General features: G+C 42.4%; 1 protein-coding gene across 1 annotated transcript; it reads right to left on the bottom strand.

Moving 5' to 3' along the window:
• Positions 3,416-8,427, bottom strand: LOC8081475 (arginine biosynthesis bifunctional protein ArgJ, chloroplastic). The gene is made up of 16 exons (XM_002465413.2): positions 8,106-8,427; positions 7,882-8,005; positions 7,293-7,366; positions 7,140-7,184; positions 6,978-7,028; positions 6,466-6,534; positions 6,294-6,352; positions 6,100-6,169; positions 5,946-6,026; positions 5,781-5,867; positions 5,203-5,325; positions 4,951-5,013; positions 4,677-4,754; positions 4,422-4,567; positions 4,241-4,311; positions 3,416-3,843 (listed from the first exon to the last, which is right to left on the bottom strand). Exons 1-16 carry the CDS (start codon positions 8,274-8,276, stop codon positions 3,761-3,763), a joined length of 1,395 nt encoding a protein of 464 aa, XP_002465458.1. The 5' UTR covers positions 8,277-8,427; the 3' UTR covers positions 3,416-3,760.

The raw sequence follows: 13,949 nt of genomic DNA, 5'->3' as shown, positions 1-13,949 counted from the left end.
GCCTGGAGACCTTCTATTTTTATCCTTTGCCAAGTCCAAATGCCAATTCCCTTGGACATGGCCTAGTTTTATCCTTTGCATTTTGTTTTGGGAGTTTGCAAATAGCAACAAATGTCAAGTCAATTTGCCAAATTCGAAGCACTAGAAGAGCTCGCAGACTCTTAGGCCTTTGTTTAGATGCATCCAAAAACCCAAAACTTTTACAAGATTCTCCGTCACATCGAATCTTGCGGCACATGTATGGAACATTAAATATAGATAAAAAAGATAACTAATTACATAGTTTACCTGTAAATCACGATACAAATCTTTTAAGCCTAGTTATACTCTATGATTGGACAATTTTGTCAAATAAAAACGAAAATGCTACAATGTCAAAATTCAAAAAAAATTGCATCTAAACAAGGCCTTAAACAAATAGCAAAAAATACTAAGAGATTTGACACAAGTTTTGAAGCAAGAATATTTTCTTGCATGTAGTGGGCTATTTGGCCAAGGGATCGTTCCCAAACACATGCATTTGACCTTATGTGTCTAAAATGAATCGTGTGATATTGATGCATGTGCCAAGCAAGTGTGCCACGGTGTGAAGCAAAGAAGCCCTCTCTTGGTGTTCTAACTGATCCAACACTTGTGTGAGCCTCCCACTAAGCTCCTTACCAGTTACTTGATCAAAGTGAGATTGAGATATATCTAGTGCATTTGCTTAGTTGATTTGCATGTACTGGCACAGGTTCTTCGTCTAGGCTGTAGTTTTCTTGTCACTCTTGTTGTCTGCAGCCACTCAGATGGCTTGGAGCAGTGAGTAAGCTAAGCATCGTGTGATGATTGTTCGGGGGCTTGCTTCACTTGATTTGTGAGGGGTCTTGTGCTCATGCAGCGGGAGATCATGAAGCACAACTCTAGTGGAATGCTTATGGCTAGATGAAGTGTTCTTTCCGATTAGTTCTTCCGACAAGTTGTGGGTCTAACTTGAGTGACTAGTTAGCGCACGAGTCACTCACTTATAGACTCACCATAATGGGGATTAAGCTATCTGCGAGCAACTGAACCTTTAGAGACAAATTGGTTGTGTTCATCTCTTGCTCGGTTAGGTATTGATCACTACACTAGTGCTTTCGTTCATATATAGCTTGTGTAGTGTAGTTGCTTATTAGTGTAGCTATCTAGTAGTCGTAGCTTTAGTAGTAGAGTAGCTAGTTGTAGTTACTCTTCTTGTTTAGCTATCTAGAGTAGCCTAGTTTAGTTGCTAGTCTTGTGTGGTTGTGTGCTCTAGTAGTAGAATTCAATTGCTACTATTAGAATTTTGTAGGGGTTTGCTTTGGGTAAAGTAGAGCTAGGCAAAGTAGTGCCTATTAGGCCTGGTTATTTTACTAACTACTTGTCTTTAGTGTTTATGAGTTTTGTAGAGAAATCTTTATAGGTAATTCACCCTCTTTAGCCATCTAGATTATTCCAAAAAATGAGTTCTAAGCAGAAGAGTGAAAAGAGGATGCATCTTTAAGGACTACCAAAGTTATTTAACTTAAGTTGGTCAAACCACTTTGTTTGTGGGAGCCTAAACTCTAGTAGTCCTCTAGTGACAACCGGAGTAATTCAGTGAGTGCAAAAGCATTGTAACAAGCCCTTCTCTCAAACCTTTTCCAAATGGCTAACTCCAAATTGGTATCCCACAAAGAACCACACCTTTTAGCACTGAGTTAGCATTTTTAAATCATTTTACAAAGGTTTTCACTTGCATATCACCATACCACTCGATCTAATACATACACCAAGTTAGATTTCACATAGTGACACTGGGTAATCATTATGTAAAACAAATTTGATCCTCTTAATAGTATAGTTATCTAATCTAAACCCCACTAATGCACTTCTCTAATAACCTTAGATCAGCAAAATGAAATGTCCTACATTTCATATCTTTGCTTTGAGAAAAACCACAATAACTCCAATTCAATTCTCATAAGCATGCAGTTCTCATTGCATCCACTCCATCTTGATGTTCAATGACAATCGCCATATCTTGACCATTATCAGCACTTGAAGCTTATTTATTCTCTATTCTCCAAGCCACTTGTATCCACATGTGGCAACCATCTCCGGGCTTTCTTCTTCCCCAAATGATGTGAATAACTTTATAACTTCATATGGTCCTCATAGTCCGTCGGCCCAAGCCTTACTCACACTTCACTGTTGCAACGGTCCATCGTACCAAATCTGCTTGACCTTCACTATCTTGCCATACAAGATTACTTGTCCTACGTATGTCACGAATACCTATGCAGGGGGTACACTTGCCCCCAATAGCCAAACATAGTTCCGAGTTGAGACAAGTCAAGCCCCACGCGAGCTTCATGGTATAGCCTGGCGGGAGGGGTAGCTTAGGAATACTAAGGGTGTGATTGGTTGCAAGCTTCTCAGCCAACTTGGTCCATGGGATACATGTGTCCGTTGATTGGTAGCTTGGATGACCACCTAGGCTTGGCACGATGGATGCATACCAGCCCCCGCAGCCTAGCTCCTAGGAAGCAACCTAACCCCCATAGCTTGATCGTGGGGCCCATCACAAGGGCCCACCTTAGTTCCGAGACCTTTGTTGGCCTCGCAAGGGGGCATTCGAGCTCCCTTGGGGCTCGAGTCTAGACCACCTTGTCTCCAAAGGGTGAAAAAGTCAGCCATACTATTGTGTTTCATACGTGTTAGACACATGTTGGAAGCCACATAAGCAAGTTTATCCTGATCAGGGAGATTTGTATCATCAGCACACCAAACAAGTCTAAGATGCATTTTGAGTGTCGAGACCTAGCCAACATGAGACAATTTAATAACAACACACTTTATTCTCCCATAATCTAACTAAACTAACTATTCATAAATCTAGAAATGTTGGCTTTTCCAAATCAAATATGACTTACTGAGATTCATATAAAGCCATGTAGTACACTTTAAGTTCAAAGAAAATAATAAACCTACAACAACCTACAACATCGTATTAATATTATTTCTAACATGAAACGTCACAAACTACTCAATCCATCCTAAACTATAAGACATTTGACTTTTTTGACACCAAGTTTGACCATTCGTTTTATTCAAAAATTTGTACAAAATATCACTTCTTTTGATGTAGTTTGGTTTATTAATAAAAGTACTACAAGAATGACTTAAATGTAACTATGTTTGCACAAATTTTTTGAAAAAGAAGAGTGGTCAAACTTAAAATTAAAAAAATCAAACGACTTATAATTTGGGATAGAGGGAGTAGTTGCCAACTACGTCAACATCACGTTCTGTTTGTACGGCTAAAATGTTAAAACAAGAGAATGGCAGCTGGAAAACCGTCAAGGAATCCAATTGACAAACTTGCATACAGGGGATCCAATTGATTTAGGGATCGACGGTGAAATTGACACCATTTCAGTCCAACTTTCAAATATAAGTGGAACTTCAGTTTGACACGCATGACCAGCAATAAGATTTGTATACCAAATTTCAAAAAATTGTTTGTCAGACCAATGCTTTCCCGTCATCAGAAATTCAGAAGCGAACAAGGTGGTCAGTGTTGTTACTGTGCCCACCGTTATTCATCACATTATTACACTTAGAAAACATTGATCTGATTGATCTCACAGGAAATAATACATCCACAGCATCTTGTTAAGGCAAGGCTGCCATTGCAATAGAAACTACATTCTCCTGATGGCAGTTGCACTCATTCATTCCAAGAAGACATTTTTTCCCTTCATGGCAAATATAATTTTCACGTCGTATATTCAGCATTTATTTCAACATATTTGTAGCTCAGATCACAGCCCCATGCCTTTCCATTTCCTCCTCCACTCCCTGTCAATAACACAATCGACATAATTCATAATAACAAATAGCAATTTCGTAAGGTAGCTTTTTAGTAAGAATTTGGTAAGGTAGTTGAGATGGAGCACCAAATAGTCTGGTACAAAATGATGGGTAATAAATGACAAAATCCAAGTGTTTGCTGCAAGCATTTGTTGAACTCATAGGATGCCAGTTTAGTCTGCCTGGCCACTGTGATAACATAGGATCAGCCAAACTACCGATGAACAAGAGAAATGCCACCGCAAATCAAATGCAGGAACAACAAATCTATGCCGGATGCAAAGGGTCCCACTGACGAACCAGATGTTTTGAACAGTTACAAAGATAAATAAACACCACATTAACTGATAATCTTCATTCGGCAATAAAGAAGCTGAAAGCTTACCAACTGATATATCAATGTTCACTGTACCATGGGCATCTCCAGCATCTTTGAGATACCTGCTAGCAGCGGATCTAAAGAAAGAGGATAAGCATTTAGATCCTAATTGAAGAGCTAAATAATCTATTTACAATGACCAAAACAACGAAACATGGATTGACTATGCAATAAAACTTTCTCTAACCTGTCAAAGGGGAGTGGTTGGCCATTTTTCATTAGTGGAATAACTCCCAGAGAAATATCAAGTCGATTTGCATCAAATTGAATGCCTGAATAGCCAACTGAGCAAGCAATTCGTCCCCAATTTGGGTCTCTTCCAAACACAGCGGCCTGTCACAAATAATATAATTATTCTGGCCTTCTGGGGGATGAGAAAAGAAGACTGCTTTGGCTGATATACTACTGAATTGCAGAAGTTGGTACAAAACTATTAACATACTTTAACCAGAGAAGAAGATGCTACTGAACGAGCAATTTTAGCAGCTTCTGCCTCATTGTTGGCGCCACTTACAGTAACCTGCACAGGAGAAGACAGTAAAACATTGTGTCATATCCCTGAAAACCTAGAAGGAGATATATAGTGTGCCCTAAAGTTTTAACTTTTCAGATAAGTCCAGTTTTAACTTTCCAGATAAGCAAAATTGTTTGTTAAAACCTAGAAGCCCAATTATCATGTTTAAAATAAATAGCATCAAAGGATTATGTCACTTAACCTCAATTAGGCATGTTGCACCCTCACCATCCCATGCTATAGATTTCGCAAGACCTTGCATTACCTACATGGAAGGAATAAGTCAGCATAGGAACTTAACAGGTAAACAATATCTGCTTAGGGGGCAAAAACTAAGGTGCAGAAATGTGAGCGAAAAATAACTTAATAATGATTGTGCCGCATTAAAGTGCATCTGAACATAAGCGCTTGCTGACATACATGAAAATATTAAGGAACATGGAGTAATACTTACTGCATCTAGGCAAGCTTGGAACTGTTGAGCCTCAATGCTATCAAGACTTTGAATTCTAGATAAACCAGACAACCCACTTGCCATAGCAATAACACAGTCATTGGTACTAGTATCACCATCCACCTTCAGAATTATTGCACAAAACAATTATTGGTTTGTACGCCAACTATATGAAGAACATACAATCCATAACAGTACTGCAAAATAATGGACCTAGGTCAAGTTCCTGTCTGTTAGATTGCCACATTAGCAAGAAAATTAAATCTCGTTTCCAGGAAAAAGGTACTCCATTATCTAATATGCACACTACCTATTGCAATATCAATTCTTTAAATTAGCAGTGTATAACTCATAGTAGTATTTGTTAGGTTGAAGATATGAACAGCATACTCCAAATATATTGATTATGTTCAAGAACAAAATTGTGGTGTCCCCCACCCCTAATAACCATCTGGGATTTATGTGAATGTGCCATGCCGTTTCCTTCTATATAAATAATTGATGATGCCAAAATTTCCTACCCATGTTATGTGATTGCTTACACGTGATCAAAACAATATACAAGAGCAGAGACCCACTGTAATTTGGTTGAAACTTCTACTCACTGACGTCCGGACCATTTCTCTCCAGACATCATTGCTGACTTGAGCATCTGTGGTTAAAACCTGTAATAGAAAAAATGACCATCAATCTTTGCTACATGCCTCAATAGAGGGAGGGAGAAACAGAGGGCGGGAACATACACCGAGCATTGTTGCCATATTTGGGTGAATCATTCCAGAACCTTTAGCCATTCCACCTATTCTGATAGCCACTCCACCAATCTAGTTTTGAACAAGAATTGATGACAATAAAATCCAAGGGGAGAACACTACAAGTAAACAAAGAGATTCAAACCTCAGTCTGGACAGCAATGCTCTTGCTAACAAGGTCTGTAGTTGTAATGGCCACAGCAGCAGAATTCGCTCTATTGAAGAAGGTATATTAGGTGAGCAACAATAAGTACCATTAAAATTATATCAATGATTATCATGATGATTTTACAATTTGAAGGCTTGAGATACGCTACTCATGATACTGAATATTATTACCCCTGAACTGAAGAAGACAGCGAGCCCACAAGTCTAGGTAGCGAATTTAAAAGTGCCTCCTACAATGCCAAAGCCCAGATATCAGATAGGCACTCTACTATTATATCATACTAGCATCAGTGGGCTAATGTGAAACAAATAGCCCAGTCATATTGGGCGTATCATAGTGTACCTTTTTTATCCTTTGACCAATGACACCAGTAGACTGAATCAATATGTTATCTGTGCTCACATTGAGAAGCTGCAGCAGTGGTTAGGAGTTAGCATAGCAGTAAAATGACTTTACTTGCAAACAAACACCTAGGGCATGTTTGGTTGTCTGGATATAGCCTGGCCTAGACCCTGGGATGCATGTTCAGGCCGTTTAGTTGCCTGCAATCCTTCCTGGGCTGCCCAGGCGTGTGCAGCCAGCGCCCCGCAGCCTGGCTCGCGGGAATCAGTTTCCAGGTGGCCTGGCTTGCACAGGCAGCGTGAGCATGCGCGCGCGACGATGCAGGTGCGAGCGCAGATCAAGGCAACCAAACAGCTGCTCTATGCATCCTGGCGCTGCAGATAAAGGCAACCACAACAATGGCCTGTTGCCAGCATGGCCACAACCTAGCCAGGGGAGGCCTGGCTGGCTAGATGCGAAGCAGGCTACCTGAGAAGGAAACCATACAGGCCCTCTAAAGGGCAGGTACCTACCTTGGCAACAGCATCTGCACTATCCACTGCATCCTGATAGCCAAGATCACCCTGATAGCCAATCAATTGAGACAATAGCTCAATATCAGTCACTGAGTTCCAATATACAGTTCATAACTGCTACTGATGAGTATGACAGATATGGTACTTATAAACACTTACAGTTGCAGCATTTGCTTGCCCAGCATTAATTAACACAGCACGACCCTATGCAATAAAGTGTTGCAAAAGGACAAAAAATTAACGAGTGATTAGCCCAAATTGATCAGCGAAGTGCTTCAGTTTGAAGGCAGATGAGAGGCAGGGTTAGCTTACTGTTTTCGATGTACTAAGGGCATGCTTGCAATACAAAACAGGTGCAGCGGCAACGACGTTTGTTGTAAATGTTCCTGAAAGGAGTTCAGCATAAGAACTGGGCCTAACTAATATATTACCAATCGTATAAAGCATAGCAAGTAAATTCAGAAGACAATACGCCCTGCAACATAAGCAACAATAGCATATGTAGTTGTTCAGTTCATCCAAATCCAAATGAAACCGTGTTTAGTTTCTGGGTGAAAAAATTTCGTGACACTTTAGCATTTTCGTTTGTTTGTGGTAATTATTATCCAACTATAGACTAACTAGGCTCAAAAGAATCGTCTCATAAATTTCGACCAAACTGTGTAATTAGTTTTTATTTTTGTCTATATTTAATACTCTATGTATACGTCTAAACATTCGATGTGACAGAGAATCTTGAAAAAATTTTGGGTTTTGGGTGGAAGTAAACAAGGCCTGAGCATAGACTAGACACCTAGCGTGCCAAAGTGGCATTCAGGGATTGAAATAACATCTTGCTACTTGAAGCACGCCACATGCCAGTGAGTCAGTGACCATAGAAGCTCATAAGAATCACTCATACCTGCTACAGTTGCGTCGACGTCGCAGGTGACCAGTGCCAAGTCAGGCTTCTCGCCCTTGGCACGCAACCCACCATAGATGCCCGCTGCCTTGAACCCCTTCGCAGCAGTAACGCCGCCTTCTACCTGCATTTCACACCAACAAGCAACCAAGTTTAGTCTTAAGCCCAACCAAAGCCCACTCACTGATACCCGCGCCTGGAAGCCTTGCTATTTCGCCAGTCACCTGCTTCCAAGGACCGTCGGGAAGGAGGATCGGCGCTGCGGAGATGAACCCCTCGGCGGACGCAACGGAGCAGACGACGACCCTGCTCGGAGCTGCCCGGGAGTTCATCCTGAAGGGGCGGGGCTGAAGCGGGGCGCGGGAGTGGAGGTGCAGGAGGGACGGGGGCGGCATCGCTGCTGCTGGAGGCGGCTGGTCGTGGCGCGCGGGGGCAGGAGGGTGGGAGCGTGGCGAGAGGCGGGCCGGCGACCTATCGGGCGAGGCACCGAGGCCGGCCGTCGGGTGTGTGTGCAGTTGGCGGCGGCGGCGGCCTGCGCGCCTGGCGGGGGCAGCAGGAGGGTCTTCGGGCCCAAACACGCCCCTGGGCCCTAAACCGGTTACGGGCCCACCTGCTACAATCGCAGTGGTGACTTCTGCAGGTAGCAAATCCAATAGCCTAATTTTCAAAGTTTGTTTTTTTCTTTCAACTCAAAAACCGAATAAACCACCTATCTCAATTTTTAAACCGTGTATTTTACCTCTCTAGAGTAGTTTAATACAGTTTTACTAAAGTGAAAGATGGTTTTGCTTAGTGATGGTGGTTTTGTCTTTTTCTTTTTGGCTGAATCTTTGAAAAATCATAGTAAATCACAGAAATATCATAAAATCAAAAATCTAATTTTGTTGGACCCCATATGAGTAGATACATATAGTGAACATATAATATAGTATGTTTTAATACAATATTTTTGCTATGAAGGTTTTATCTTTTTTTATTATTTATTTGGTCCAATCTTTGAAAAAAATATAGTAAATTACAGAAACATCATGAAATAGAAAAACTAATTTTATTGAACTCTACATGAGTAGATATATATAGTGAATATATAATATGATATATTTTAGTATAAAATTTTTGCTATGAACATTTTGTCTTTTTTATTTTTTGGTTGAAAATCTTTAAAAAAATCATAGTAAATAAAAACTTAAAATAAAAAATCCAATTTTCTGGACTCCATATGAGTAGACGATGAGATTCTAGAGATGTACAAGAAATATATCAATCCTGATTTCAATGGACCAACCTCACACTCGAAGAGCAGGCCAAGGTCATAGTCGCACCTAGAAGGAACAACTAGATGGACGCATCGAAATTGAAGGCCGAGTTCCCCGAGAAGCTGTCCATCAAGGGCCCTTTGATCAAGTATGTCTTTGAGCCAAACAGGAAGATTCCTATTAATTGAGGATTTAGGTCACGGAGATGTGGAGGTTACTTGCAATCCGATTCTTCGCCGAGTGTTAATTGGTTTGCCGAATGTTTTTTTAAGGCACTCGGCAAATTAGCTTTTTGTCAAGTGCCAAAAAAAACTCGGCAAAGAGGCTTTTTGCCCAGTGTTAAAAAAACACTCGGCAAAGAAGGTCTTTTGCCGAGTGTCTAAAAAAATAGTCGGCAAAAAAAACGAATTTTGAAGTACTAAATGAATTTAAATCAAAAAAGATTTTAACTACAAAGTTATATAACTTTTCAAGATATATAATATTTATTTTGGTCATTTCTTTATTTGACAAAGTTAAAATAAATTTCTTTATAAATTTTACATATCTCTAAACCATTCAGATGAAAATATGAGATTGGACCAAAAGCAGTTGAAAATAGTGGCTGATATGCCGAGACACTGTTATCGATGAACACTACCAAGACTAAGAGCAGTTGTACATTGTCTTGTAAATTATATTCCTTTGTTGCAGTTTGCTCCCTTTTTTTGTTCTTGGTGTTTCTATGCCAAACGTAGTACCATATTTTCAATTGGTTTGTGTTGCGCTCGATGCTGGATCATCGGGTTATGGCTTGCATGCAGCTGTACCGTTCGGTGCCTGGTGACACCCTGTTTCTTTAAAACCAAAGGACATGTACAACCACTTAGATTTAGGAACAAACTTCCTAGTGACAAAGAAAGATGTAGCTTCCTAGAGTCGATACATGTATAGGGATGTAGCTTCCTAGAGTCAAAGACTTGCGCAAATGCATTCATAAGGGCTATTTGGAATGGAGAAATTTCACATTCATGTTATATGAATTTCATAGTTATTGTAATTAATTAATTTTATAAAATATAATAACAGAAAAAAATTATGCATGTCAAACCGGGTCTAGACATGGGCATAAAACAAACTAGATATTAAAAAGTCACGTTCTATTTTAGCAAACAAAAAGTGATGTCTTCGTTGAGGGCGTTAGGTCTGCAGAGAGAGATGACCACGAGAATCCTCATATTATACTCCGATAGTACAACCAACGGCTCCTCTTATGGCCTATGTCTTTGATGATATGATATCTTGATCCGTAGATAAAGTGAGCTTCACTAGACTCACCATACCAATAGATGTTGAATGTGAGCATCACTTCGACGTGAATCAGGGGGTCAACCTGAACGGTGGTAGTCGCATTACCACTCCCATATCCACTATCAACCCTAAGAGCAACGCAAAGGAGTGCTTCAGACTCTATACCTAAAAGAATTATGTGCATAATGGATAGTGTGAATGGTGTGATTCCATGGACGTTTGAATTAGTTGCATTAAATCGAAGTGTGGCCGATGCATAACACTTGACTTAGTATAATTAGGGTCCTCACAACAAGCATGGCACACGATTGCATAGGAGAAAATCCCTAGTTACATTGAGAACTCGATGTAAATGACAATAACAAGGACATAAAGAACCAGCCACTAAAGCACTACCGGTTGATTCTCTGAGGAACCCACTGTATTCAAACTACTTGAAGAGAACGTAGAAGCTAATCTAGTCTCGTGGTGGCATAGGGGTAGACAGTAAGTCAGCCCACTCCCTCATGCTACCACCATGCCTAGCGAGGCCTTTGGTTAGTCCCTTGCACTACTACAAAAAAAATTACGAGGCATTTTGAAATAGGCCTCTGAGGCAGGCACCATTTTCAACCACCTCAGATAATGGTACGCATTAACCAAGGCGGTCATTTTTTTTATGAACCGAGTCGGTTGCCAGAAACCGTCTCGCAAAATCAATTAACCGAGACGGGGAGGTTAAAATACCTACCTCGGTTAATAATGATTAACCGAGACAGTCATCCTAAGACAATTGCCTTGACAAATCATTAACAGAGGGGACATTCTAAAGCAACTGTCTCAGTAAATCAGGCCTAGTCCTCTAGGCCCACTTGAGCCTACTATCATGTCAAATATATAAACGAGATGAGAAACCCTAGAATCACTCCCTTCTCTTCCCACACTTAGCCGCACTCAGGCCTCATACCATCGCCTCCTCCCCTCCCCTCTCCCACCCTGTCGCCTCCTTTCCTCCCCTCCTTTCCCCTCCCATCTCCCATGCTGACGACCCTGAAAGGTCCAAATGGCTAGAGGGGGGTGAATAGCCTATTTAAAATTTCTACAAACTTCACTAAGCAAGTGAGTTAGTAAAACAAATGGCGAAGCAATTCTAGCACTAGCTCAACTAAGCTATGCAAGCCACCTATACAAACTAGTACGAGGCTAAACACTAAAGCACAACAACAAGAGAAGGCTAGTTACACTCCTAAACAAGAAGACTAAACTAAACAAGCTAAACAACTAGCAAGGTATACAAGTAAGTAAAGGAGTGGAGAGTGATTGTTATACCAACATTGTAGAGTAGAGATATATCCAACCAATCACTCACAACCACAAGAGAATCCTCGGCAAGAGATGACATAAGATTTTTTACCGAGGTTCACTTGCTTCCCGACAAGCTACTCCTCGTTGTGGCGATACACCCACTTGATGGATCACGAGCTAATTGGCAATCCAAAGCCAAACCCTCAGCGGGTGCCGCACATCCACTCACAAGATGGGGATCCTCCAAGCCACGAGCAATCCACTAGAGTAGCCAATTGCGATCTCTCACGGGAAAGACTCAAGAACCCCTCACAAATCACTTGGTGAGGCTCGAAACAATCTCCAATCACGAGCTCACCACCACCACTGCTCCAAGCCGTCTAGGGCGTCGGGAAACACCCAAGAGTAACAAGAAATCCACAGCAAACTCAAGAATCAAGTGCCACTAAATGCAACTCTCAAGGCAATTCACTTGAATCTCACTCAATCTCACTAGGATGAGCAATCAAGCAAGGAGATGAGTGGAGGGAGTATTCTCTAGCTCAATGTATGTCTCAAGTAATCAAAAGTGCAAGAGAGAACCTCCCAAAGCCGGCCACCCTCAATTTATAAGCCCCTCAAAGAAACTAGCTGTTGGCTGTTTTCACTGGGCTGAAAACGGGGGCACCGGACGCTACTAAGTGATCACCGGACGCTCGACCTCCATCGTCCGGTGCTCAGGGGAAGGCCACGTGTCCTTCAGGAAACTCGCGTGTCAGATTCTAGCGGTCACCTGCGCACCACTGGACGCTCTGCAGGTCCACACTGGACGCGTCCGGTGCACACCGGACCTATGCGCAGAGAGTTCCGTAAACCTGCGGGTCACCGGACGCTAAGCACCGGTAGCGTCCGGTGCTCACCGGACCCATGCGCAGAGAGGGTCGCAAAACACCCGCACACCGGACGCTAACCACCGGACGCTCTCAGAGTGCGTCCGGTGCTCAACCCTAGCAGGGTCAAGCACACCGGACTCTGAGGCCAGCGTCTGGTGCCTCCGCACTCAGCGTCCGGTGAGTGTTTCTCAGCGAGAAAACACTCCCGTGATTTCTCTAAATTTCCCACCGACGCAATAGAAAAAATACACTTATTTTTCTCAAAAGCGCCGAATCCCGCCGAGCAAGCTCGGCGGGAGGGAGAGAGGAACCCAAACCTCTCTCAACCCTAGGAACTCCACCTCCTTTGCAAAAGTGCTAACACCAACAAGTGTCCACCACCAAAGTGCATGTGTGTTAGCTTTTCACAAACATTTTCACCAAAGGAGTTAAGTTAGCACTTTACTAGATCCTAATGCATATGCTCAAGATGTAGACCTAGTAGCACTTGATTCGAGAGATGACCGTGATTTCCTCTCTTGATAGTCGGCTATCTATCCTAAACCCGGTCAATCACTTCTCTACTCATCTTAGACCGACAAAAGTAAAACCCTATGTTTATACCTTTGCCTTGATAACTTTGCTCCTTGTCTATCACCATGATCTTCACTTCATGCTTCATCCCTTTGTGATTATGTGGCCACCTTTCCATGCCACCATGCACCTTCATCGCATGTGTTGCTATGCCTAACTCAAATCACTTAAACACAAGGCATTAGCAACTTGGTGTCATTAATTACCAAAACCAAACTTGGGCTTTCAGACCCCTCCTCTCCCTTTTCTCCCGATGGCTATTGATCTCCCTCGTCTCAGGCACGACCAGCGCCCCCTTATCCCTTCTCCACCACGGCGATGTGGGTGAGCTCTCTATGGCGGCATGGACCAGATCTAGGGGGATGAAGGGCACAACGACGCTGGCCTCTCCTATCACTGGCTGGTGGTGACACGGGCCAGATCTGGCGGCGCTGACTGGTGGAAGGTATGCCTCTCTCTCTCTCTCTCTCCTATCAGATACATCTCTCACCATCTCCCTCCCTACCTTGTAGATACGACGACGTCTCCGGCCCTACAGCGGTTCCCCGGAGGTAGATCCGCCCACCCCCCCCCCCGTCTCCCACGAACAAGGCCCTAGATCCATCGAGCGGGAGCTTGGAACCAGTGTGGGTGCCCGGATCTGGCAAGCAGGGAGATTCGGCGAGTTGCGACTACAGCGTCGCGTGGATGGACTCACCGGGCTTATCCACAGGTTTTATTCATTCATTTTGTATTTGCTTTACCGAGGCTGACAACAAAATGTCTCGAAAAATACCACGATTAACCGTGACCT

Source organism: Sorghum bicolor, chromosome 1, assembly GCF_000003195.3.
Source record: "Sorghum bicolor cultivar BTx623 chromosome 1, Sorghum_bicolor_NCBIv3, whole genome shotgun sequence".
Lineage (NCBI taxonomy): Eukaryota > Viridiplantae > Streptophyta > Magnoliopsida > Poales > Poaceae > Sorghum > Sorghum bicolor.
The sequence above is the reverse complement of the archived record's forward strand: the minus strand, read 5'-3'. Positions and strand labels throughout refer to the sequence as shown.